This window comes from Mesoplodon bidens (genome assembly GCF_964165515.1).
Source record: "Mesoplodon bidens genome assembly, chromosome: 6".
Lineage (NCBI taxonomy): Eukaryota > Metazoa > Chordata > Mammalia > Artiodactyla > Ziphiidae > Mesoplodon > Mesoplodon bidens.
The window spans coordinates 10,520,836-10,548,381 of record NC_138162.1 but is presented as its reverse complement, the minus strand read 5'-3'; the positions used below and the strand labels follow the sequence as shown (position 1 = coordinate 10,548,381).

Here is a 27,546-nt window from a genome sequence, read left to right as displayed (position 1 = left end):
GGTTGGAGGGAGTGATCTTTTCACCAAGCTCTTTGAAGATTCTCTGGCTCTGAAACTCTAGGATTTTATGAAATCTCCAGTGTTACCACTGCCCTCCCAACACTGGCCAGCCCAAAGAGAGCTAGTTACTTCTTTTAGAAGTTCCTGCACATGTTCTTCCCCTGATAAGTTCTGCTCCAGTCTCTTCTCCAAGGATGCAACCTTCTCCTGCAAATGTGTGATGAGTTTTTCTTTCTCTTGAGTTTCAGCAGTGGCCTGCAGGTGAAAGCAGAGATTACATTACACTGTCTCTCTCCCTGCCTTCCTGTATCCTCTAGAATCACCACGTTTCTCTGAAATTCTGTTTCCAACTGCATCCTAGAAGAACATACAGCCAGGAGATCTTCCCTGAAAATGGAACAGAGAAGATATGAGATCAGAACCCAACACCACTCAGGTATCTGTTTCAGGCCTATTGCAGCAAGCAGCAAACGCTCCTAAATTTAAGCACCTGGCAATCCGGGAAGGAAGAATGCTATTACGTCTGTGGAATCTAGCCAGGACCCTGAGAAGATGCTCCTCCTCTCTAAAATATCCCCTGTGTTGTCATGATCTACTAGCTAAAGGAATGCTCCCCCTCCCACTCTCATCAAGCATAGGTTTAATCCTATTAATCCAGAGGCCAACAGGACCTGCAACTTTACACCAGATGCCAAGAACCAGCAGAGGTAATTCCACTGAAGAAGCTCCCAGCCAGCCCTACAATGACCTACAGAACAATACGCCTGGAAACGTGGGGCTGGATGAAGCAGTCATGATGCCAGTGTAGCTGCCTTAAGGCTGAAGACAGAACTGAAACAAACAATGATATTCATCCTGGCTCACAGGACAGGGAGCACCTCTGAATCACAGCAGCACCTTACATCATGGCCCCAGATCACCAGCTGCCCACTTATTTATTTCAGTCTACCTCTTTAGCAGTGATGGTAGTGGTGGCGGTGGTGGGCTGGGACTACATTTGTTCCTTTCACAACTGCCAATCTCCAAATGCTGCTCAACATCAAAGCTGAGGATCCAGAATCCTTTGAATATACAATTTCTTAGCTCAGTGGTCCTTACATCCACTGAACATGTCCATTCTCCACTCCAAAATAAGGTCGCATGGCATCAACATTTCATTGTGAAGACTTGAACCTCCTCACATATACTGTGCTTCCTAAAATTCCCTCACCTTATGATCCGCTGCTCCATCTCAAGCCACAGACTTTCATGTTTAGCTTGCAACCCAGCCAGTTTTCTCCTCAGAATAAGATGTAGCTACTTGGGCCTAGGATTTTGGGAAGAAGCACTTGCCATTCTGAATTCTCACAGGGGTGACAACATATATAGTGGAGGGGAAGTTTGAAGAATGGATTCAGGATCCCATAATTCGGGCTTCCCTGGTGGCGCAATGGTTAAGAATCTGCCTGCCAATGCAGGGGACACGGGTTTGAGCCCCGGTCCGGGAAGATCCCACATGCCGCGGAGCAACTAAGCCTACGCGCCACAACTACTGAGCCTGTGCTCTAGAGCCTGCAAGCCACAACTACTGAAGCCCGCACGCCTAGAGCCCATGCTCCACAACAAGAGAAGCCGCTGCAATGAGAAGACTGCTCACCACAACGAAGGGTAGCCCCCGCTCACTGCAACTAGAGGAAGCCCGCGTGCAGCAACGAAGACCCAATGCAGCCAAAAAAAAAAAAAAAGATCCCATAATTCAAAAACTTTTATCAAGCCTATACTCTGTGTGTTGTCTCTAGGGATATAATCAGCTATAGTTACTGACCCATAGAAGCATGGAGGCTGGTGGTAAAAAGAGATATACACACAGTTAATTATAAAACAATAGTGCTGTAACAGAGAGACAGGCAAGGCGCTATGAGATATCAGAGGCAGAAGGGACTAACAGGGGCAATCAGATCAGGCCTCCTAGCAGGCAAGTCCAGGTGGAAGGTGGGGGAGAGGAACAAGCTTTCTGGGTAAAAGGCAGCATGTGTCAAGGGGTAAACAGACAAGTTCAACATGACCAGAGGGCTGGGTGAAGAGGAAAGAAGAAGTGAAGACAACTGCCAGGTCTGTTGCTCAGGTGCCTGGATGAATGGTAACATTATGCAAAGCAGAGAATAAAGGAGGGAGAGGTAGTCTGATAGGAAAGAAAACAGTTCTGGCGCGGCTGACCCATCTTTAATGGGTCTCTTACTAATAATGTTGGTAACAGTAATAATTACAATAGCATATGGTGCAGCAGCAGCTACAGTTTGCAAAGCATGTGAAAGCTCATCCTCTAGTCCTTACAACCACCCTCCACTGCGTCCATTTACAGGGAAATTGAAGCTTAGGGACTACTAGCCCAACAGCACACACCTTGGTGACAGAATAAGGATTCAAACCCAAGCCTTCTTGACCCAAAGCCTGTACTCCTTATATTACACATCAGTATGAACTTGAGAGATACATGTGACCCTTTCCAGTAACAACCAAGAGAACATATAAGTCACCGTGCTGGGCAGAGTCAGGGACAGAAGAATCAGTTGCCAATTTCCATTTAGTTTTCTTGTGCACCATATCCCACATAGAGCAATTCCCCACACTCTGGCTGTTTTACTTCAAGCCCTCAGCACCTAATGTGCTACAGCTAACACCATACTTAATGGTGAGAAACTCAAAGATTTTCCCACTAAGATCAGGTACAAGGCAAGGATGTCCCCTCTCACTACTCCTTTTCAACATCATCTGGAAGTTCTTGCTAATGCAATAAGGCAAGAAAAGGAAATAAAAGGAATGGAAGGCTTCCCTGGTGGCACAGTGGTTAAGAATCCGCCTGCCAATGCAGGGGACACGGATTCGAGCCCTGGTCTGGGAAGATCCCACATGCCATGGAGCAACTGAGCCTGCACACCACAACTACTGAGCTTGCGCTCTAGAGCCTACAAGCCACAACTACTGAGCTTGTGTGCCACAACTACTGAAGCCCACGCACCTAGAGCCCGTGCTCTGCAACAAGAGAAGCCACCGCAATGAGAAGCCCACAAACTGCAACCAAGAGTAGACCCCGCTCGCCACAACTAGAGAAAGCCTGCGCACGGCAATGAAGACCCAACACAGCCAAATAAATAAATAATAAATAAATAAATAAATAAATCTTTCTGGAAAAAATTATAGAACCTTATTGAGTGTCATTTTTAAAGAAACAGTAACACTGAATATCTAGAGAGACAGACACTGTGTTCTTGGATAAGAAAACTCACATGATAAAGTAAACAGTGTTCTGCAAATGCATCTTCAGAGTCAATGCAATTCCAATCAATATCCCACCAGGTGTGTGTTTGTTTGTCTGTTCATTTATTTATTTATTTAAGGCTGTGTGCGGGCTTTCTCTAGTTGTGGCGAGCGGGGGCTACTACTCGTCGCGGTGTGCGGGCTTCTCATTGCAGTGGCTTCTCTTGTTGTGGAGCATGGGCTCCAGGCACGCGGGCTTCAGTAGGTGTGGCTCACAGCCTCTAGAGCACAGGTTCAGTAGTTGTGGCGCATAGGCTTAGTTAGTTGCTCCATGGCATGTGGGATCTTCCCGGACCAGGGCTTGAACCCATGTCCCCTTCATCTTTTCCTGGAGACATCTGCAGCCTGGACAATATCAACAGACACTCCCTTCCCTTTGGCATCTGGTTTGGTTCGAGGTTGCATTTGGGCAGGTGACAGTGCTGGAGGCTGGGAAGTCCATGATCAAGGGGCCAGCATGGTCACCTCTGGTGAAGGCTCATTTCCTAGTTCATAGCTGGCACTTCTTTCTGTGTCCTCACCTGGCGAAGGGGCTAATGGTCTTTCTGGAGCCTCTCCACCAGGTTTGTTTGTTTGTTTGTTTGTTTGCGGTATGCGGGCCTCTCACTGTTGTGGCCCCTCCCGTAGTGGAGCACAGGCTCCGGATGCGCAGGCTCAGCGGCCATGGCTCACAGGCCCAGCCACTCCGCGGCATGTGGGATCTTCCCGGACCGGGACACGAACCCGCGTCCCCTGCATCGGCAGGAGGACTCTCTACCACTGCGCCACCAGGGAAGCCCTCCACCAGGTTTTTTAAGGTGCCTGACAAGTTGTTCTGTGGAAGAGCAATAGGCCAACGACATTCAAAATACTCCTGAAAAAGAACTAGGTACGGAGACTTGTCTTGTCAGACACCAGGACTTATCCTAATACTGTAGCTAGTAAGGCAATGCTTAGTATTGTGCATACACCCCGAAGTCCAGGAGTGGTTCCATGTACAAATGGAAAACTGAATCATGATAAAGCTGGCATTGCAGATCAGTGAGAAGACTGATTTTTCAATAAATGGTACTAGAACAATTAAAATAAACATAAGACACAGATCCCTTTCTCACACCAAAATCACATTTCAGGTATGTTAAAGACTTGAAAATAAAGTCAAGACTCTAAAATTTTCAGATAATAATATAGGAGAATAATGTTATGATTCCAAGTGAGGAAAGGTTTTTAAAAAGAGACAAAGTATAAACTTAAAGGAAAATAATAAATTCAACTATACTAAAATGAAGAGCATATGTTCAACAGAAGAAACCATAAAGAGTGTGAAGGCAAGCCCAAACTGGGAGAACACATTTGCAACCCACATAACTGACCAAGGAGCATGGTGGCCAGGATATATATAAAGAACTCTGACAATTAGTGAGAAAAAGACAGAAAATGTAATAGAAAATGGGCCAAAGATTTGAACCAGCACTTCACAGAAGAGCACGAATGACTGATAAACATACGAAAATATGCTGAACTTCATTAATAATCTGGGAAAAGCAAATTAAAATCATGGTGAGAGGGAATTCCCTGGTGGTCCAGTGGTTAGAACCCTGTGCTTTCACTGCCAAGGACCCAGGTTCAATCCCTGTTCGGGGAACTAAAATCCTGCAAGCCATGCAGGGTGGCCCAAAAAAAAAAAAAACCATGGTGAGAAAAGATTTCACATTCGCCAGACTGGCAAAAATTAAAAGTCTGACAATATCTCACCTTGTCAAGGAAGCAGAGGAACACAAATTCTTATACACTGCTGGTGAATGTCTGTAAATTACTACAACTACTATGGAAAAACTGGGCATTACCTAGTAAAGGTGAAAAGTACAAATCTTTTGCTCCAAACTTTTCACATCCCAAATATACCCTAGAGTTAACTCATTCACAGGCAGACAAAAGTTCACAGCAGCCTTGTTTGTAAAAGAAAAAAACAGAAACACCTTAATGCCCACCGTCAATAGAATGGACAAATGAATTTTAGTAAGTTCGTACTACACAGTTGAGAAAAGATTAAATTATAGCGGCATGTGTCCATATGAATGTGTCTCAGAATACAACCTTGAGCACAGAAAGCTAGCATTAGAAGAATACCTAGAGCACTTCATTTATGTAATGTTAACAAGCATGATAAATGCAAGAAGCTACTGTTTAGGGATAAAAGTATAAAGCAAAGCTAGGAAGTGGAGTAATGTCTAGATAAGCTTACTTAAGAAGGTAAAAAGAATGTGATGGGGCTTCCCTGGTGGCGCAGTGGTTGAGAATCTGCCTGCTAATGCAAGAGACACGGGTTCGAGCCCTGGTCTGGGAGGATCCCACATGCCACGGAGCAACTAGGCCCGTGAGCCACAACGACTGAGCCTGCACGTCTGGAGCCTGTGCTCCGCAACAAGAGAGGCCGCCATAGTGAGAGGCCTGTGCACCGCGATGAAGAGTGGCCCCCTCTTGCCACAACTAGAGAAAGCCCTCGCACAGAAACGAAGACCCAACACAGCAAAAATAAATAAATTAATAAACTCCTACCCCCAACGTCTTCTTAAAAAAAAAAAGAATGTGATGGAAGAGTAAAGGGCACACCAGGACTCTCAAAGGTAAACATACTGTTCTTTTTCTTAACCTGTGGGGTAGTAGCTACATGGCAGTTCATTAGCTTGTTACACTATTTACCTTACTTCTGTTTCATAAATATTATTTCACATCTACTCGATATTAACAAGGACAACAAAGAAAAGGACTCTAAACTCATCATCTTTATGAGAAAACTGACCTTCCTCTAGTGCTATCTTAGCCTGATCAGCCACTCAGGTGATTAAGCCAGAAACCCAGAGCACCCCAAACACCTCCTTTCCTCTTGCTCCTCTCCTGTATTTACCACATTACCAAGTGGGTCCGTCTCCTCACGATTTCTTAAATTTGTCTCCTCCCCCGTCATGTCCACCCCGACTCTTGTCAAAGTCACCGTCTAATGCCTGCACAACTGCGAGCGCTTCCTAACTGGAAACCCTTTCAATGTTTCCTCTAACAGCCACAGTAGTCCTCTGCCTTCCTCTGTGTTGCCCTTCCAGCCTTCTTCCACTTCCCTGAAGGCGCTACTCCCTTTACTGCCTCAGTTTCTGGGTTTGTTGTTCATACTATTTCCTATTTAAAATTCTCTGCCATCATTCCTATCCCCACAAGCTTCAGTAGTTCCTCTCAGTTCAAGTGTTACTTCCTCAAGGAAAGTGTTCTATGACTCCAACGCTAGATCTGACTTGATGCCCTCTTACAGGATCTCACAGCATCCTGTGGTTTTCCTTCACAGCAACACATCATAGTTTGTAATTATATATCTATGTGATTATTGATTAATGTCTCACTTTCCCTCTAGACTAAATTCCACAAGGGCAAGGGTGATATCTGTTTTGCTCACCCTAGTATTTCTAACACCCAGCACAGAGTACAGAGCTTGACACATAATAAAACTCAAATTATATTTTTAGAATGAATGAGGGAACTCAGTAGGACCAGAGTCTAGAAAACTACCTTTTCCAATTATGAAATGGAAGGATGGTTCTAATATCAAATGGTCCCATGAATCCCAAAGTTTTGTGTCTATTATTCTCTCCAAACCCCCCCCCCCCCACCCAAATGTTTTCTATACCCTTCTGTCTTCTCTGCTTCCTGCTGTCCTACCCATCCTTGAAATTCCAGTTCCTCCAGGAAGAGTTCCTTCACTCCTGCACTGGAAACGCACTCTTCCTATGGCATATCCTTTGCATTTGAAAAATCTATTTCACTTATTTGGGACTTACTGAGTTGTGAACTTTTTTCTTGTCAAACAGGAGGTTTGAGTTCTATCATGAAACAGTAGGCCTCCGAGACAAAACACTATAGGGGTCTAGATCTATTTACTGGGTGCTCCTTGTTGTGAGTCAACAAAGCCCCGTGGAACAAGCATGAGCTTTGGAGTAAGACTTGGGTTAGAATTCAGCTCTGTCACTTACTGTATAACTTTGAACAACGTATATGACCTCTCTCGGCTTCTATTTAGGTATCTGTAAGTATGCTAATAGCTAGAAGGGGTATATAGACTTCTCTTTTACACAAATCTTACTGTACTGTAATAATACTGTAAGTCTCTGGTGCACCTGAGATTAGTGGTTCTCAGGGGATGAGGGTAGGGTTTTTGGTACCACCTGTTAGGGGGTGTTTTGTCAATATGAGGAGAAGGGCTGGCTTGTTAATGCCTGAAGGATGCTGCTGGCATTCAGAACATGGGCCAGGAAAACTAAATGTCCTGCAATGCATGGGACAATCATATAGTACAAACTGTTCTGCTCAAAATGGTAAGGAACACACCACTGAGAAACACTACAGTCGATGATATTATTATCGTTCACCCTTGTATTCTCAGAACTTAGCATGGGCCTAGAGTAGAAGGGCAAAACATGTACGTTAGCCAAACAAAAAAGCGAACAGTAATGACATCATTTATGTGCGTTTGAACAAATTGGATTAGAGCCACGTATGTCAAAGGTACAAGCCTAGCCACGTCAACCACCGCTGTTGTGTCTTCTTGTGCTCAAGGTCCATGACGTAGTAGTTTACAAGTTTGAGTAGATCAAAATGGTGTGCTTTGACAGTTCCTGTCAGGACAATACCGACCTCTTCTGTTAAGCAACCCTTGTTCAGCTACATGGCCCCTTCCATCTGGATACAGCCTGGGTACACCAGGAACTAGGGCAATGTGGACTGCATGAGAAACAGAACTTTGACCAGCCACCCTGAGGCGAAAATTTCTGACAGATATAGTTTTTACCCCATTCATGAATCCTAGCAACTTGGGTCCACTACTAGTCCTCTACTTACCTTTTGCAAATCAATGGAAAGTTGCTGAATGAAGGCTTGGAGTTCCTGTTCCTTCTGCTCCAGGGCTGTGATCTTATTTTCTGCACCTGTTTTTGAAGCTGTCACATGATCTCTTTATTGAAAGAAAGCAGACAATGAACAAATTTGGATATCCCACCTAAGACACATTCTTCCACAGGAAAAACACAGATGGTTCTTTACATGTCAGGGCTGCAAACATTAGCCTTGTGAAGATTATCAGTGGAAAAGACTCCTTCACTCTCTCTGAAGCAGAAGTCCCAAGAGAAAAATTCCACTCAGGTTTAGGCAAGAAATCCTGATCTACCTTTGGCTATTCAATAGCTTAGCAACTCTAAAACATACTAAATTGCTCGGCAGCGTTGGAGTGTCTGAGCCTAGGCAGGTGAAGGGGAATGAGGGTTTGGAGGAGGTAGGGGGGTCTTAAAGCCCTAGGCAGGTAAGGATAAGTCCAGAAGACTTTGCCAGAATTAAGATCAGAAAGTGCTACAGTGAGCAATGGAGAAAGACAGGTTGGCTGTAACCAGAGCTACACTAACACCGCTACCCATGTGCCCCACAGACCAAGCAAGAACCTCTGCTCTTCCAGCGTTGAGTAGTTTCTCTGAAGTTCTTCTATCTTCTGGCTTAAGTCTGCTGACATCTGGTTGGAGATCATCAACTCCTCCTGGGTGCGACTAAGTTCTCTGGTACGTGCTTCCAATTCTTGCTCCATTTTCCCCAAACTTTCTTCTTTTTTTAAAAGCTGATACAAAGATAGAAAGTTTCACTGGATCACTACTAAGAAATACACTTGTAAAAAAATCCAGACAAGGACTTCCCTGATGGTCCAGTGGTTAAGAATCTGCCTTCCAATGCAGGGGACACGGTTCGATCCCTGGTCAGGGAAGATCCCACAGGCCATGGGGCAACTAAGCCCACATGCCCCAACTACTGAGCCTGCGCATCTCAACTAGAGAGCCCGCGTGCTGCAAACTACAGAGCCCATGCGCTCTGGAGCCTGCGCGCCGCAACTACAGAGTCCATGTGCCCTGAGCCCACGTGCCACAACTAGAGAGAACCCTGCATGTTGCAGTGAAGAGCCAGTGCGATTTGGAGCCCGCGCACCACAACTAGAGAGAAGCCCACATGTCACAATGAAGATCCCACGTGCCGCAAATAAGACCCAACGCAGCCAAAAATAATAAAAATAAAATAAATTAATTAAAAATAAAATCTGGGACCTCCCTGGTGGTGCAGTGGTTAAGAATCCACCTGCCAGTGCAGGGACAGGGGTTCGATCCCTGGTCTGGGAAGATCCCACATGCTGCGGAGCAACTAAGCCCATGTGCCACAACTACTGAGCCTGCGCTCTAGAGCCTGAGAGCCACAACTACTGAAGCCCGCACACCTAGAGCCCATGCTCTGCAACAAGAGAAGCCACCACAATGAGAAGTCCGTGCACCACAACGAAGAGTAGGCCCCGGGTTTCCCTGGTGGCGCAGTGGTTGAGAGTCCGCCTGCCGATGCGGGGGACATGGGTTAGTGCCCCAGTCCGGGAAGATCCCACATGCCGTGGAGTGGCTGGGCCCATGAGCCATGGCCGCTGAGCCTGCGCGTCCGGAGCCTGTGCTCCGCAACGGGAGAGGACACAGCAGTGAGAGGCCCGTGTACCACCAAAAAAAAAAAAAAAAAGAGTAGCCCCCGCTCGCCGCAACTAGAGAAAGCCCGCACGCAGCAACGAAAATCCAGCGCAGCCAAAAATTAATTAATTAATTAATTACAAAAAATCTGGACCAATAAGGCAGGCTTTCATAACACTTTTGTGAGCTTAGAAGGGGTCTCATGTGCCCAGTAGTTCAAAAAGAAAAAGGAAATACATTTCAAACAGAATTTTTCCACTTTAACAAACTGAAAAACATACAAATATGATTAATATCAAAGACAACTAAGGTATGCTCATCAGCAGTTAGAGAGTGATGACTAGCAAAATCAGAGTAACTAATCATCTATTCAGGATTTAGCTTCTAAAACAAAAACACGTACCATGTGCTTTACTTTACTTAGTTCCTGCTGCTGGAACCCCTCTAATTCATCCATTTCATCTCTCCTTTGGAAAAGATTCAAACTCTGGTTCTTCATTTCCTGTAACTGAGCTGTCAGAAACCTTTTATCCTATGCAAAAGAAGATATCAGCTCAGGTAACTAGGACATTAGAAATCCGTATTATATAAGCAGAATTCTTAATAAAGGAAAATCTGAAGACAATTTCTTGTCAGTAGCAATAATACATTGATAATGGGAAGCTTTACGGTAATTATTTACAAAATTATCTATAAATCCTTTAAGTTAGAAATAAATATGTTTTAAATGATAGTTGTGAAAAGGGGAACAAGAGCAACAATTACTTAACACTTGAAAAGTGCTTAAGTTTGATTAGCAATTCCAGATATCCATTTTACATGTCTATCTCAATGACACACCGAACTGGCTGAATAACATGAATAACTGGAACAAGACTGAATGCTCTTAAAAAATTAGATGCATTTAAGTAGAACTAATTTTGGTTAGTAAGTTCAGATAGCAAGTCAACAAAAATTAGACATGACTGGTGTCAGGAGGTTACAATTTACTAAATAATAGCTTCCCGAGATGGATTCTCTTCAGGACAAACCCTGTTGTTGCAGTTTCCAATTCTTGATTAAAAAGAAATTAAAATGGGGGGGAGGGGTGGTGGGACTGGGAGATTGGGATTGACATATATACACTAATATGTCTAAAATGGATAACTAATAAGGACCTGCTGTATAAAAAATAAATTAAAAAAATAAAAAAAGAACTTGCTGTATAAAAAAATTAAATTAAATTAAAAAAAAGAAATTGAAACAGTCTAAAAATAACACTTCCAAAAATCACAGTGGCTTATAAGACCTACATAGATGCCTCATTACTCTTTCCTGGTCTAAAATATTTCCCAACCTCTCCTGCGGTAGGGCGGGGGGATGGAGAGAAAAGATCTTAGTGAACTGAAGTAGATTTTATTTAGTTCAGTCCTATATGGATTCCCCCTTTACCGTAATTTTAAAAGATGAAAAAATAGTCCAATGAGAGAATTCAACTGCTACAATCTTAAGAGTTTCTTTCAAGACAAGAAAACTTTAACCTAACCCATACCTTCATATTTAAGAAGACCATAATTAACACCATGTTTATATATATATATATATATATATATATATATATATATATATTTTTTTTTTTTTTTCTCTGTACACGGGCCTCTCACTGTTGTGGCCTCTCCCGTTGCGGAGCACAGGCTCCGGACGCACGGGCTCAGCGGCCATGGCTCACGGGCCCAGCCGCTCCGCGGCATGTGGGATCCTCCCGGACCGGGGCACAAACCCGTGTCTCCTGCATCGGCAGGCGGACTCTCAACCACTGCGCCACCAGGGAAGCCCTAGATGTATATTTTTTAAGCACAAGTTTCTTTGGGACATAGCTTGACTTTTCTGTAATTCTTTCCTTACGTAAATATGTTAAGGCATTCTGATAGCTCGGGTAATCAGATTTCTACAGAACACACAAAGAAAATCGCTGGTTTAACTTGGTGTTTCATCCCAAGAATGGAGCAATAATAAAACTCATCTGTTTAATAAAATTAACAGTAAATATATTTTACAACTGAATATATCAATCTAAGAAATAATTTTCTGGACTTCTCTGGTGGTCCAGCGGTTAGGACTCTGTGCTCCCAATGCCGGGGGCACAGGTTCGATCCCTGGTTGGGGAACTAAGATCCTGCATGCCACATGGTGCGTCAAAAGAAAAAAAAAAAAGAAAAAGAAAAGAAATAATTTTCTACCATAAAGAGTAACTTAGGAGTACTCAATGAAAACAAGGAATGAATTAGGAAGCAGCACATAATGTGGGCTGAGCAAATGGACTACTGATTATTTTAAGTTAAAATGTGTTTCTAATTGTAGGTGTGAAATTTCATCTTCCTGTTCATGTCTGGGAGCCAGGAATACATTACATAAGGCACCTACGCAGTGTTACACAAGCTATGGTGCTGGAATAATCAATTCTCCTCATCTGTGTCTAGCTAAGAGGTTCTCTTATCTACTCAATGCTGAGCCTTCAGAAATGCCCTCCTTCCCCACTGCATCCTCAAAAAGTATTCCTAATGTTACCACTGTGTCAATCAGAGCCCCAGCAAGAAACGGACTCAAAGTAGATATTCTGCAGACAGTCTACTAAAGGGACTTTTCAAAGCTGTGGGTGGGGTAAGAAGACCCAGAAGAGATGATGTGCTAGTTACAGTTGGGCATAAAGGGGCAAAGGGATAAACAGGTTACAAGAAACACAGGAAGAGAAGCTCTATCGGACGGTGAACCAAAGGTCCAGCTGAAGCCGTGACCGTTGGCCATGGGATGCAACCAAACTGAAGGGACCTCGCATGGAGATGGCTGAGGGAATAAACTTCCCGACCACACTCTTCCACACATAGTTCTTTTAGTGTTCCCCACTGGCACACTTAATTAGAAGCCAGAGGGCAATGGAGCCCTGGTGATGCATTCCCTATCAGCCTTCAGATACACAGGGAAAGGTAGGAGAGGGGGTGGTGAGTGTATCTGGAGGGGCAAACGAAAGATATCCAGTACACTCAGCCAGAAGAAGGAAGACATGAGCTTTCTAAGTCAGTGTCTAATCACCCAGTGCCCTGCTTCCAAGAGGTGGTATAGCCATCAGTGTACTAGGTACTGGAGAAAGCGTTTTCCAAGCCCCAGAGAAGAGGCCAACATTCACAGTGAGAAAAAAACAAAGATGAACTAACCTTTTCAAGCTGATCCATTTTTTCTGACCATTCCTGAAACAAAACAGTAAAAAAGTACAGTTTCCAGGGAAGAGTATCAATAATATCAAGATCTTAAGAAAACAAAATAACCCTCTCCACCCAAAGCAACCAATCAACCAAACAAAACAGCAAATATAAAGAAAGCCAAGAGTCCTAAAAGGAAAAGAAAATGAACTTTATATAAAATGCTAAAGCACATATATAAGCCTGCAAATTTTTACCAAGCAGAGCACCCAAGCAAGGCTGCATCTGATGTTCTGATGCAGTTTTCAGCTTATTCCTGAGTGTTTTTCTAGGAGTACTATTATTATTTCTTGGGAGTGGGTACCTGGGACCAGCTGTGTTGGTAATTCCACAACTGCTATATAAAAATTAATTTACTGAGAAACAGGCGGGGGGCAGGGGTTGTCTTCAGCAGCCCCCAATCATTATTTTCCTTCTCATTTTCACTTTACCAATATCTTTTATGCCATCTGATAAAAGTTAAAGGAGAAGGGATTATGCCCCTTATTCACCAATCACAGAAGAGGGGAAAAAATAACCACTGGTAGGTACAAAAGGCTATATCCCAACTGCCTACAATCAGAGTCCACCAATTTTAGATTATCTCTTCATTTATATACATTCATATCACAGTTATTCACTAATTATTGGTGAATGATTTTTTTTTCTGGCTAGTAAATGTCTGACATGACTAATACACACTGTAAAACAAGTCAACCAACCACCCCACCGACTGCAGATGAAATAATGTATTTTCTTAAAATGAAATGTAATATAATAAATTGACCCTGTCTTAATAAATCAGAACTATCATTACAGTATTTTGATGCTTATCTTAAACTTAAAATGCCATTGAACAAAATATACTTTATAATTATTGTAACAGCCAGTAAAAGTATTAGTTTCTTATTGTCATTCATTCAGCATCTTTCAATGGATGGTTCTACTGAGATTACAGAAGTTCCTCTCAGTCTAGTTGGCTGGGGATGAAGAAACTTGGGACAGAGGTTGTAAGAACTATGTACTCCATGGATGATCACTAGCTTAATAGCATCTTCTCCACTATAAAGGCAAGTGTTTTGGGACTAGGCTTTCAGACAGGTTTTTGGAGGGCAGAGACCTTTTTCCTTATCTTGGGGCTCACCACCAGATTACGAACACACTACTTTCCTCTCCATTTTACAAAGTTATACAGTTTGGAAAATGATACTCTCACATTATGGACACATTTCATGATTATAACTGTAAAGTTCCTTAAAAATTTCCCACCCTAAGGCCAAATGAAATCTCAAAGAACTTATATAGCACTCCTTTACTCCTGTGTTGTAAATATCTTCTACCAGGTTTATGGCATGATTTTTGAAATCATGTCACTAAGTGAAATCTTTCCACCAGCCTTGGGCAGTGCCACATATAAAATACCTGGTCCTTTCTGGCTAATGCCAAAGCCAGTCCTTCTGCCATTTTGGCTCTGTTGGCTTGGAATGTCTCATTCTGCTCTTGAAATTTCCGCATGGAAGCTGTTAACAAAGAGGCTCTATTTGAGATATGGAGATATTTCAGAAACAGCATGTCAAATAGCCCATGTGATTACTTTACAACTATCACCTAACAAAAAAGGCCAAGGTCACTATGTGGATTATGAGACTGGGAAAAACCTGACCCATCTTGACTTTCCCAGAATCTTTTGCCCTTAGTAATAGACCACAGTTTTGTTTTAGCTTGTTTCCAATTGTTCTTAGTTTTTTGTTATAGTCAAGTATATACATTTAGGAAGATGCCAAAGGGTAACTTTTTAAATGATACAGTGATAGAACACTGAGTTAGGTAGGTTGCCAGAAAACACCAATGCTATTGCTAAGTGATGGCTACTACTACTTTATCAGAATTAAAACAAAAAGTCAAAACAAAGCAAAACAAAAAAAACCTTTCTTCCACTTTATTTTCCTTAAAAAAATTTTTTTAGTATATATTATATCAACAAAAAATAACTTTCTAATTCTGTTAGCATCTTTCTTGGATTGAACCCAAAGGAGAACATATGATTTAGGGTAAACTAAACAAAATGTATGTTCTATTGTTAGACGAGTGATGACAGATAGAGATTTTCCCCAGTTATTGAACAAAGCAGCAATGAAGCTATGGCTAGAACCAAAGTTTCTTAATGTAGGCCCAAGGACCAGGCACTTGATTTTACTAAAAACTAAGGGCAGCCAATAAACCAGTCAACTGCATGAGATACATAATAACCTTCTCCTAAGAAGCATGCCCATAAAGCAACATAAGGATGAATTGTATGCTTATAACTATCAGATAAATGTTGTATCAACTTGATTAAGAAGTACACTACTTATAAAATAAAGATCTGGGCTATGATGAAGGACAAACTTAACCATACGCTATTGTTTCATTTCAAAAAACTAAACCCTGGAAAGATTGAAAAAAGCAGGAAAAAAAATACGTACAATCCTGGTGTTTTTCTAATGCAATTTCAAGCTTCTCTTTTATCTTCTGCAAGTTTCGGACCTGTTCAGCATAGTCTTGGGTGAGGAGGGTGACGCACATACCAGGAATGGACAAACATCAGGAAAGGAAGTTAATTAAACAAAAAAAAAATGAATGAAAATGATGATGATTTTCTCAACCTGAAAACCATTCCTGTTAAGGAAAGCTGGGCAGACAGCTTCCCATTAACAATGAACAACACAGGCAAACAGGTATAGTACACACTACCCACAGTGTAAATGGTGAATACAAACAGGCAGATTTGTTTAGCCTTGAGAGAGAACAAGAACTGGGCCTGGTCTGGTCATCAGAAATGCCCTGCCATGAAAACCACTATTATCTCATTACTTAATTTCAAATCTCAGTTTTCACCTTCCTTTCCAGTCTTAGCAGTAGGATAGATCAAAGGGAATTCACTGAACAGCTCACTTACAGTCCATACAACTGAGTGACAGTGGTTAGGGCAATAGCAAACATCTTACCACAGTATTGCCTTTGCAATAAAAGTACTTAATTCTCTAGAAAAGTCAGCTTCCTTTCTATACAGAACTGAGCTGCCTATGACATATTAAAGGTGAAAGTCAGAATTCATTACCTTGGTAGCCAAAGAAGATAGTATGGTATAGTGGAAAAGTAGACAGGCTTTAGTTCAAATCCCAACTCTGTCAGTCCTTAGCTGAGAGACCTTAAGCAAATTATTGATCCTAAGTATTAGTTTCTTCGTTTATGAAATGATGATATTAATTTATCTACCTCAAAGGATGTATTAGATAATAAACTAAATGTTCTATATGCCTTAGTTATAAAACAAACTAAGTGCTTTAAGCACGTTGCACACAATGCTCAATAAAGGGTAGCTGATACTGTGGTTGTTGTTATTATTCATACTGAGCCTGTAGGTAAATGCCCAGGACATAAGTGGGCTTAATAAATGTTAGTCCTCTTCCCTGTCCCTCCTCTAACATCAGTCAAGCCCAAACTATTTTGGGAAGATCCATATTACCTTAGAGCTTTCTCCCCAACACTGAATAAATATAAAGTTACTTCACCTCTGTTACTGGTATTACTTACAGGTAGGGGTAACAGGATAATAACAATTGAGTTTAAAGCAGACTGTAGTGGTTTGGATCCCAGCCCTACCACCTACTACCTCTGTGACCTTAATGTCACTAAGTCTTGTTAGGCTAGAGTGAGAACAAAATGAGATAATGGACTATCTAGGAGCTGTGAGTTATACTATGTACCTTTGATAACTACACAAACACAAATATTTCACATACAACTTGGTGAATTTTGTAGTCTGTTGCTTTCATTACAGTAAAATGGGCATAAGGCCAAAGGACAAAAACAAACACAGAAGCCATTTACCACTTCACAGGCTGAAGCTTTCAAAATGTATCTACTGGCAGAAACCCAAATAAGAACTCACAACTCTATCACAAATATGCCCTGCTCAGGCAAAGAATATAATAGGAGTTGTGTAAATCGTAAACTGCACATAAAAGACATAATGAGAGTTATAGCTTCTATACAGGTGTTGAAGTTAGAAATACCATTGAAAAGTAGCCCAAAGACCCAGAATGACATTACACAGGTGATATGTATCTGTAGCAAGTGGCAATGTAGCACCAAACCCTGTCTGGTGCTGAAGAATCCAACATTTGTTGGCCATTCCCTAAAAATGCTATCTCCTAACCCTCTCCACCTGAAAGCAAGCTAGGCTAATGGGTGAAAGATAGTTAAATCTACATATACTTTTAATACCTTTTATATCCACGGCTAGAAATCTCAGGAGCAGAAAAACCTAAGTTTTTTTTTTTTTAACTTTAAAACTCAGTTTTGAATTTACACTATTCAGTACACTAACAAAAGAAGGGATTAAAGGGGGTACAAGTTGCTCCTTTTTGACTGAGAATATCAAAATATGTCAAAATAACTGTAAGGTTATGCTGTTTGGCTTTTTTATAGGCCAAGAGGGTCAGGCAAGGCAAGTTTCCTTTGTTTGCTTCTTATGAGTTCTTAGACATACCAGAAAGCCTGGCCTCTAATTTCCGTATCTGTTCATTCCTTCTCAAAAGCTGGGATGAAAGATCTTCTCTGGAGCTGCTTCCATCAGACGCCTGTTGAGACAGATTTAAGAGGTTGTATTCATACCTGGGTTTTTAGCAGCGTGAGACCACAATATTCAATCAGAAAGCAACAACTCTTATTTTAGGTTTGGTTACACTTTAAGTGATAACTGAAAAGTTTCTCTAACTATAAAGTAGAAGCAACACTACCTCCATCTATAACATGAGGAGATACAAGATGCAAAACAGATAAATTGTGCGTGTGTGTGTGTGTGCGCGCGCACACACTATTGGAATACACAGTGGTAAACAAATCCATTATGATCATATTACACCAAGTACATAATACAAAAAAATATATTTTCAGATAAAAAAGTAAATCACTTTATTTTTCCAAAGGTAAAATCCTGAGGTAAAGGGAAGAAGGTTCTTTAGCAAGGGATCAAAGGCTGGTTGGTCTGTGATGAAGAATCTATCACTGACATTGATAAAGTTTCAGTATCTTCATCTATAAAACAAAGGGGCATCAATCTATAGCTCTAAAATGCATCAAAAACTTTAGCAGATAATATACATTCAGTAAATCACTGCATTAATGAGACATCAAAATTTCCCAATAATTTAGATTATCTTAAAACATGTGCACTACTACTACTTTGGGCACTGCTTACTACTGCTAATAAATAAATCACTTTATCTTTCTACTTTTGATTATAAAATTTTAAAAATACAGAAGAGTAAGGAGGGTGGTTTAATGAACACTCTCTCTCTACTTTAACAACTGCTGATTTTTCCCATATTTGCTTCATCAATTTTTATTCTACTATAGTACTTTAAATAGCAGACATTGACATTTCATCCTAAATATTTTGATAAACATTTCTAAAATATAAGGACATTTTCCTTTATAGCCACAATACCATTATTATACCTAACAAAATTAAAAATAATAATATCTAATATCCAGTCTTCAGTCTTCCCCATTTACTGCCCAAATGTATTTAAAGGTGGTTGAACAACTCACTTTAAATATTCATTTACCCACTGAGCCACTTACTCGTCCATTATGGAGGGTACAGTTAAAAGGGAGTCTCAGGAGGCGGAAGGCCCAGGTTAAAGTCCCATCTTCACCACTTACAAACTACAAGAACTTGGACCAATTACTTAACTTCTCTGTGCACTGGTTTCGTCACATGTAAAATGTAACAAACATAATCTACGTCACAAAGCTGTGATGAGGATTAAGTAAATCAATACTTGTCTGGTCTTGAAAACAGCCTGGTGCGTAACTAGATTTAATACGTGTCATCTGTTAGTAGTACAAGTTATGAATATTACTGTCAGTGAGCCATCTATTCTTAGCACTGTGCTAAGCACTGGGAACAGTGGTGAAACGGGAGTCCCGATCTAAAACAGCAGCAGCTGCCGCAACTACGAATTACGAAGTGCTTATTAAGAGCCAGGCACTATACTAAGTGTTTTATATACTATGCAGAAAAGAGTTAACATCCCAGGCCTGAGACTGCTATCCTTGGCAAGGCCTGTTTGTAAGGCGAGCCCTTGGCTGGCCTGTGGAAACTTAGATTTTACAAGGGTTCTCACCATTCCTGATAAGAATGGCTCACTGTACCTAAACTAATTGTGCCAAAAATATGGTTTATGCTGAACACCTGTTTTTGTTCTGGGAGTCTGGAATTTTGGTAAATGCTAGGCAGAGGGTGCCTATATGACTAGCCTCCAGTAAAATTCCTGGGCACTGAGTCTCTAATGAGCTTCCTTGATAGACAACATTTTATCCTGTGTTGTCACAATTCCTTGCTGAGGGAAATAATTGTGCCCTATGCGACTCCACTGGGAGAGGACTCTTGGAAGCCTGTGCCTGGTTTCCTCCAGACTTTGTTCGTGCACCTTTTCCCTTTGCTAATTTTGCTTTGTGGTAAATGTTTTTACTGTGATAAATGATAGCAGTGAGTAAAACTATATGCTGAGTCCTGTGAGTTCTTCTAATGAATAATCGAACCTAGGGGAGAACCTTGCCTGCCCGCCCTGCCCCAACACACATACTTTAATAAAGACAGGTATAGTTCCTATCTCCATTTTACAGAGGTGGAAATTAAGGCATAGAAAAGTGACAAAAAATTTGCCCAAGGTCACACAATAATGAGGAAAGAGGAATCGAATGCAGGTCTACCTCCAGAACCTGGCCTGAGCTCCTAACTGTTACTCTACTGCCTCTCATGAAGCTCCCAGTTTAGTGGGAGAGACAAACAAGCAAATCATCAACAACAATGCAGCGTAACAGGTGATATTACAGAGGATATAGGAGACAAGGGACCAAATTCAGCCAGTAGGGATAAAGAGTAGAGGCGGTGAGATGGGCAGGTCAGGTCAAGGGGGGCTTCCTGGAAGTAACACGTGAGCCAGGTGTTGAAGGATGCACAAAAGTATGTCAGAGGAATTCAGAAGTGAGAGGAGGACACAGGAGAAATTCCAGAGAGAGGAGACAGAATATGTAAACATTTGTAGGTATGATGGAAAGTTGTCCATTCCATAAAGTACATTAAGTTCAATATGGCTGGAGCACAGGGTATAGGGAAGTAGAATGAGATAAAGGTAGGATGGGTTAGCTGTGACAAGACCACAGAGGTTTACCATTATAGTATAATAATGACTTTGCACTTCATCCTGCAGATGATGGGGAAGCCACTGAGGAGTTTTAAGCATTGGACAGACATGAACAGGTCTGCTCTGGGGAGTTACTGGAGCCAGGGGGCCCAGATAGGCTACCACATTTGTCCACAGAAGAAAGACAGCCTGAAATAAAATGGAAGTAAAATGTACTACTAGTAAATGGAGTACAAAGGGTAAGTTTGAGTCAGGAGATGGAAGCCAAAATACTTGCTGACTAATTGGACACCAAGAAGTGAAGAAGCAAAGAGTCTAAAATGTCTCCAAGGTTTCTTGCTGGTGACTTGGGGGACGAAGGTGCACATGTGGACATGGAGTTAATAAATTCAGTTTTGTTCATGTTAAGAATTTGAGATACCAGAGGAAAGGCACCTGGTTGGAGAAATATATGCAATGGGATATAAAGGTCTGGAGATAGGGAGTGAAGATCGGAATGTATACATAAATAAGTTCAAACAGGTAACTTTAGAAGTCACACAGCAAAGTATTTCCTGAATTCAGGCCAATCTCCATATCTGGAACACATTCAAGATCAGAGACTTCATTTAGCAAGTCAGCGTGAAGGCAAAGCAAGTACTTCTGCCACAGAACTCAGCAATAAAACTATGTCCTTCAGCCTGGTGATCAAACGTACATTTATATCTCCTGTTAAATACAGGAGCCAATGATAATTTAGATCTGGTCATCTATTGTTCCACCTCAATAACCTAATAGCTTCTGCCACGTAATCTGACCTGAACAGGTAGTATAAGAAAGGAGGAGGTCGACTCATCTGACCATGGAAACAACTCAAGTATCTATCACTAGTAGAAGACAGAGACAAATTGTGGCCTTTTCAAATGCTGGAATCTTATACAGCAGTAAAAATAAATGAATCACCTATAGTGTACCATTTTTATAAAGTCTGAAAATAAGCAACATTAAACAACAGATTGTTTATGAATATATATGTACCTGGTAGGATATTTTAAAAAGCAAAGGATTGATATACACAAACTTTTGGACAGGTTACCTGAAGGGGCGGAAAGGGAAGGGAACCAAGAAGGAGCAAACAAGTGGCTTTGACGGTACCGATAATGTTCTAGTTCTCTGTATAGGTGACAGATTTAACAAGCGTTCATTATATTTTTATGCCTTACACTTTACACTTACATTACATACATTCTTTTACATATATCAAGCATTATAAATAACTTCTTTTAAGTTACCTAACTTTAAGAGGATCCTGTCATATGCCACCGACCCGATTTTAATCCTAAGGCATGACACTTACCTAACACAGCAGCATCCTCAAATCTTTCCAGCTACAAAGGTATTTTACAAATAAGGGACACAATGCAGCCATCAGTGCGATCTTTTCATCAATTTTCCCACTAAAATAGTGCTAATTCCCTGGCTAATTCCACACCAAACTCACAGACCTCGCTAAGCAACAATGACTTAGAGTGTATATATGTGCAGACACAACAAGCCAAAGTATTTTGAGAAACGAAATGTAAAAGAAGATGCACAAGGTATATAGATGGAAAAAGAGTACAAGAGGACAATGTAGAGAATATGCAAAGGGACCCATGAAAAATAAGAAAAAAAAATAGAAAAGCACCTCAGAGCAAGAAGAATCAGATATAAACTACAAATAATCTTGTAATTTTAAAAGAAAATACTTATTGGAGGGACTTCCCTGGTGGTCCAGTGGCCAAAGACTCCGTGCTCCCAATGCAGGGGGCCCAGGTTTGATCCCTAGTCAGGGAAATAGATTCCACATGCTGCAACTGAGAGTTCACATGCTGCAACTCAAGATCCTGCATGCTGCAACTAAAGATCCTGCATGCTGCAACTAAAGATCCCGCGTGCCGCAACAAAGATCCCGAGGGCCGCAACTAAGACTCAGAGCAGCCAAATAAATACATAAATATCTAAAAAAAAAAAAAAAATATATATATATATATATATAAAGGCTATTAAAAATAATAATAAAAAAAGAAAATATTTATTGCAAAGATTCCGTGAAATATAATTTTAAAAATACAGTGAGGCTATACCAAACATTAAAAACTAGAGAAGATACTTACAAAGTCATCTCCTGAGTCAGCTCCCATGGAGGCAACCGATTCCTTGCTCACTGATCGTGGGATCCTAGTAGCACCTCCTGACCTCTGAGCGACAGCAGTCTCTTCTGCAATTTTCTTCTTTAGTTTTGCAAACATTTTGCTGTGTGGCTATCCTTGCACTGATGGCCAGGTCTTGAACCCCCTACAACAGTCGTTAGGCCAGCAACCGGGAATTCCGAGACAGGTGCCTAAAAAGTTCCAGATATCCAAACTAACTGCATTCCCACTGAAATGTGGGCCAAAGGCTTGTGGCAATAGCGTATCTATAAATCAGATGAAAGAGCGCTCTAAGTTAAACACCAGAGAGATTTCACATCTGGGTTGTTTTGTTAAGCTTCAGGTTTCAAGATTAAGTTTCATAAGTTTACATGCACACTTACTAGAACACAATTACGAAACATTTGAAAAGCACTCAGGTGCTACAGATGTATGTACAGATAAGGAAATCCAGTCTCAAGGAGGTGAAGTAATCTGCCAAAGATTGTGTGGCTAAATGCAGCGCTGGCATTTGAACCCAGGACTCTGACTCACAAGTCCTTACTCTTTTTTTTTTTTTTTTAATTACACCACATTGGCTGTGGCATGTAACACATCAAGTAAAATTTCCCACGGCAAGCACTAACATAATGCTTCTGAATCCTTCCCCTAATAATATTAAGTTCAACTACAGTTTAGACAAAAACATGTAACTCAATACAGGGAGAAGGTATAATGTTCTAATGCTCCAAGATGGTTTGGAATCAGCTGTTCACTAGAAAATGTTGACAACTTTTATCCTAAAAAAACAGGCAAGCCAGCCAACTGTATTGTATACGTATCAGGTATCCTTAAATGTTTCCTGGAAATGCTGTGTGGTTCTCTTTTTTAAGAGTGGCTAAAATTACCTCAAGTCAATTTCTTTTTTCACAATGTTTTACACGATATTCAAACATCTTTCCCTCCTAACGTGCATGAAACATTTACATTCTGGGTCCAAACTTAACTTTTGATATTTTGTGGAGGATAACTAAGCTTCGCTCTAAGATGTACAAATGACTTCTTACCACTTCAGAGCATCCATTTAAGTCTGTACAATTCTTCCAAAGTTTTATCTTCAATGTCTGTAAACCACCTACTCACCTGGCTTATCTACTAGATTTAAAACAGCTTGGAGGTCAAAGCTTTCTGTCCTGCATGAAGACAAAAATAAAATGCATTGAATATTTCCTCTCAAGTGTAAGGCCAAAATGTTGCGGGGGTCGGGGCGGGGGGAGTGGAAGAGGAGGGAGGAAGGACTAAGGTGAGGGGGAGAGAAAATCTGTCGCTACCACAGTCCTCAGGGGTCTCCCCTCCCTCACCCTGGTCTTTGCATCTGTGATTTGCCTAAGAGCTTCACTTAAAGGCACAAAGAACAGAATCTCTCATTGTAGTAAGTGGCTAAACTCACTTCGCCTTGGGAGGAGCAGTGAGCAAAACAACTTTAACGAGATTAAGGTTTCCCAGGGCCAGTATTTATTTCAGTTGATTCTGACAGTCACACTGTTTACCCGGCCAGACCCCAGAGCCTTGACTCGCACTACGAAAGTCGCTGAGAAAAAGGATGGCTAAGTTGGGTAAAAGACAGCTTTCTAATGCCCGGGGGCCAGCCACCTGCCACGGTAGTTTGGATCCCACTCAGTCTCCTTCCAGACCCGCCCGTGCGTGGGTGGACTGTCAAAGAAGGGAAGGACCAATGTGTCTCCCATTTGACAGCAGGGAAACCGAGACCCAGAGAGGAAGAGTGACTGGTCCAAAGTCGCGCAGTGGGGGGAAATTCCGGAACCCCAGGCTTCAGGTTCCCAGGCCGGGGAGCCCGCCTCTGCCCCCACCCTCGTCCTTTCTGCACCCCGGTACTGCCCCCCGCCTTGGGTCTTGGGCAACCCAGTCGGGGCCTCTTTGGGCGCACTCCGAGACCACCGGGAGAAAGAGGGGCCTGCTCGTGTCTCCGGTCCCCGCCCGCGCACCTGCCGCTCTCTGGGCAGCCGGCAGAGCCCCGCCTCCGGGGCCTCTCTTGAGCGCCGGCCCGCGTCACCAGCCCCCACAGCCGGCCTGCGGGCAGAGCAGCGACCCGGAACCGCACTTCCACCAGCGCGCCGGAAGTGGCTGCGCGCGGGGCCGTCCCACCGTGCGCATGCGCCTGAGCGCCGTCTCCTCGGCTGCCGGCGCGAGCTTCGGGGTGGCGGTTGGGCCGGAACCGCTGGAGGGCGCGGGGCTGGGCGCTCCCTGAAGCCGGCCCGCCACGTCAGCAGGCGGCCAAAGTCTCGTAGGACTGGGTGGCCGAAGCACTTGTTTCCTTTTTTTTTTTAAAGGGGGCGGTGCGGAGCGGGGGAAGTGGTAGGAGCCTGGTGCAAAGGGGAAAGAACTGATTGCTGCGGTGGTGCCAGCCTGTGGCGTGGAAACCTCAGGCCGTGGCTGCGCTGGCCCAACCCAGACTTTTCACTCCTCTCCCTGCATCCCAGTCTGCACCCTACACGGCCTCCTTGTCCCTGCAAGCCCCTGCCGCCTTCCTCACGCAGGAACCTATGGCTCCACACGTTAGTACTGGGAACTCGCGCTTCGTAATGGGTGTCTTAAGTTTTGTGCCTGTGACCCATTGTACGACACGTAATGTGTCATTGAAAGAAGAGTTTCCGGAATCATACTCTTATTATATATTGCAGTCTGATATATTGCATTTCATTAGAAACACACGCTAGCGGCAGCCCACCACATTTCACTAGCCACTAATGGGCCTCCAACTTTTGACAGATGAAGAAAGTCCGGAGAGGTAAAACTGCCTTGTACAAAGTTACAGTACAAATTGGTAGCCTACGTCGGGTCTCCGGACTCCTCAATGCCAACCAAGCCAGACATTCCAAATTGAAGTTGCACATGTTCTTGCCCAGACCCAACACTAGCCCGAGGGCCAGTAGCTTCAACCCAATCCCCTGAAACAATCTCTCCCTCAGTGTGTCCCACCAGGAGGAGGGCAGGGAAAAAACCAAGACTAGGACGTAGAAGAAATTTACAAACTAAATAACATCAAATCCTCAACCTCAAGACTTTCAAGTAACCGAGGAATTATCTGAAAGAAGCAAACCCTATCAGTTTAGCCCTTATGTTGTCAACAACTCTGAAGAAGTAGCAAAAACTTTAAGCAAATAATGTTTATTTTTATATCGATGATACACTTAATATATACGTGAATTCAAGATACAAAATTCGTTTACAAGAGTTCACACCTGATGAATGTAATCACATTCCTAGAGAGAACATTTATCAATGCAAAAATGTCTTCAATACACTGACAACAAAAATCAAATATTCTGTAATCTTGTTATTCAATAAACATCAAAACAATGTTTAACTCTCCATCCTCTACTATTTAAGAGCCCTCAAGGTGGTAGGCACCATATAACAGAAGAAAACATTGGAAAAGACAAGGGCCTACTGAATCTGCTCTGCAGAATCACAGTGTTTACTCTGATATTAATTTACTTAAGTAGTGAAAGGCCTGCTATCCTTTATGACAAATCACATACCATACAAGATTTAAAAGTGATGATCAAGAAAATAAAATGTTTTGATAACTTCTCAATTTCTAAAATCTATGACATATTAGCCATAACAGACAAAGCAGAAAAAGGCTGCTGAAAAGGAACACAATAGGAAAACATCCTTAAGAGTATGTATGGCTTAAGCAATTTAGAAACACAACAGATAAGACTTTTACAATACCACAGTTGTTCAAGTCAAATGATATTGACAATATAATTTTCCCCCTTAGTCATTGGTGGTAAATAGCCCCTTCAAATTTAATTCTACTGAGAACACATATAAAACTAGTGAATCCAAATGGTTTCTTGTCTCACAGAGCTGAATTGATGGATTTTGTTCTAAAGTATTAACTCACAATACCCAAAATTTAATACAAATGAGCAACAAGACTACGTTTCAAGGATTACAGTGATTTGTGAATAGCTAGATAGGCAACCAAATAGCTTCATTATTTGCACGACAGATTAGCAGCACTTGGATAAGAACTGTTACGTGAAAATTATTGTGCTTCAACCTCTCAAAGAGAGCTAATAAATATACTTCTATAATCCTTATAGTGTTACAATTCTATAGCATTTCAGTTACAGACAAGCACAATTTTTAAAAAGTATTTCACACCACTAGGAAATCAAGTAATTATATTCTCCAAATGTAATTTCTGCTATGATTGAAACAAGTGCATTTCTGCCTAATATCCATAATATAGACAATAGGTTCACCATTATTTTCAGGGAAAAAAGACCAAATATAACTTATTTTAACTCCTATTTGATTATCTTAACCTTTAGTGATGACTTGAATAAAGAAAAAGGTATTCAACCTTACAATGGAAACTACTCAGAGAAAATAATAATGTGGCCTGAAATGACAAATTTCTTTAGAGCTAAGTAGGAAATGATTTAAAACTGCTTCATCACATTCAATGATTAATGAAACCACTATTTTTACTGGTGCTACACAGTGAAGATAAACCTATTTGGATAAATTCCTTCATTTGTAAACTCTACTATGAAAATGGTAGGACATTGCATCTGCCTTTCCTATTACCTAAGACCTTTCTACTTTGACAGGAAGAAGCCTCCAAAATATATCTCTTGATTGTTGACTCCAAGGTTTATTAAAAACAACAAATAAAAAACAGCTGGAGAAGTAGTCATATGATCTATGTGATGAAAGGGATGTAACCAGATAACTATAAAAAGCCACAAACACAAAGTCCTAAAATATTTTACTGAACCATTAAGAGTTCTTTTTAATAAAAAAGAAACAAAAGTTTTTTTAAAAACTCATTCTGCAAGAAATAGTAAATAAAAATTCTTATTGCTCTAAAACATTTGAAGCAATTTTTCCTGCAGATTTTTAATACATTACAACACATACCTATAATCTAGAAAAAAGTCAGTGACATGCAAAGAAGGGTAGGAATAGATTTTTAAATTTAAATAGTGTTTATTTCTATATGTTTGGAAATATTTACTCTTGGGATTATCATATATGATCATTTCACATTTTACAATGGTTTGATGTTTGAAAATATCAAACCATTTTACTGATTTGATGTTTGAAAAGACTTATGGGTCAAATTGTAATGTTTACAAATCTT

At 41.5% G+C, this 27,546-nt stretch overlaps 1 protein-coding gene across 11 annotated transcripts in view; it reads right to left on the bottom strand.

Moving 5' to 3' along the window:
* The window catches only part of GOLGA1 (golgin A1), a 54,115-nt gene extending 29,429 nt beyond the window's left edge, over window positions 1–24,686 (bottom strand). The window contains exons 1-11 of one of the 11 annotated variants that reach the window (XM_081236915.1): window positions 24,371–24,685; window positions 23,432–23,557; window positions 22,350–22,651; window positions 17,550–17,640; window positions 15,481–15,555; window positions 14,438–14,535; window positions 12,992–13,024; window positions 10,204–10,332; window positions 8,754–8,923; window positions 8,161–8,272; window positions 130–255 (exon numbers count right to left, since the gene is read on the bottom strand). In XM_081236915.1, coding sequence (XP_081093041.1) covers window positions 130–255; window positions 8,161–8,272; window positions 8,754–8,923; window positions 10,204–10,332; window positions 12,992–13,024; window positions 14,438–14,535; window positions 15,481–15,555; window positions 17,550–17,640; window positions 22,350–22,484 — 969 coding nt within the window. In that variant the 5' untranslated portion in view covers window positions 22,485–22,651; window positions 23,432–23,557; window positions 24,371–24,685. Of the gene's footprint in view, window positions 1–129; window positions 256–8,160; window positions 8,273–8,753; window positions 8,924–10,203; window positions 10,333–12,991; window positions 13,025–14,437; window positions 14,536–15,480; window positions 15,556–17,549; window positions 17,641–18,646; window positions 19,860–22,349; window positions 23,558–24,017; window positions 24,207–24,370 lie in introns of those variants that run through there. The other 10 variants (XM_081236907.1, XM_081236912.1, XM_081236914.1 and 7 more) reach the window with 10 other exon arrangements.
* Window positions 24,687–27,546: the final 2,860 nt, after the last annotated feature.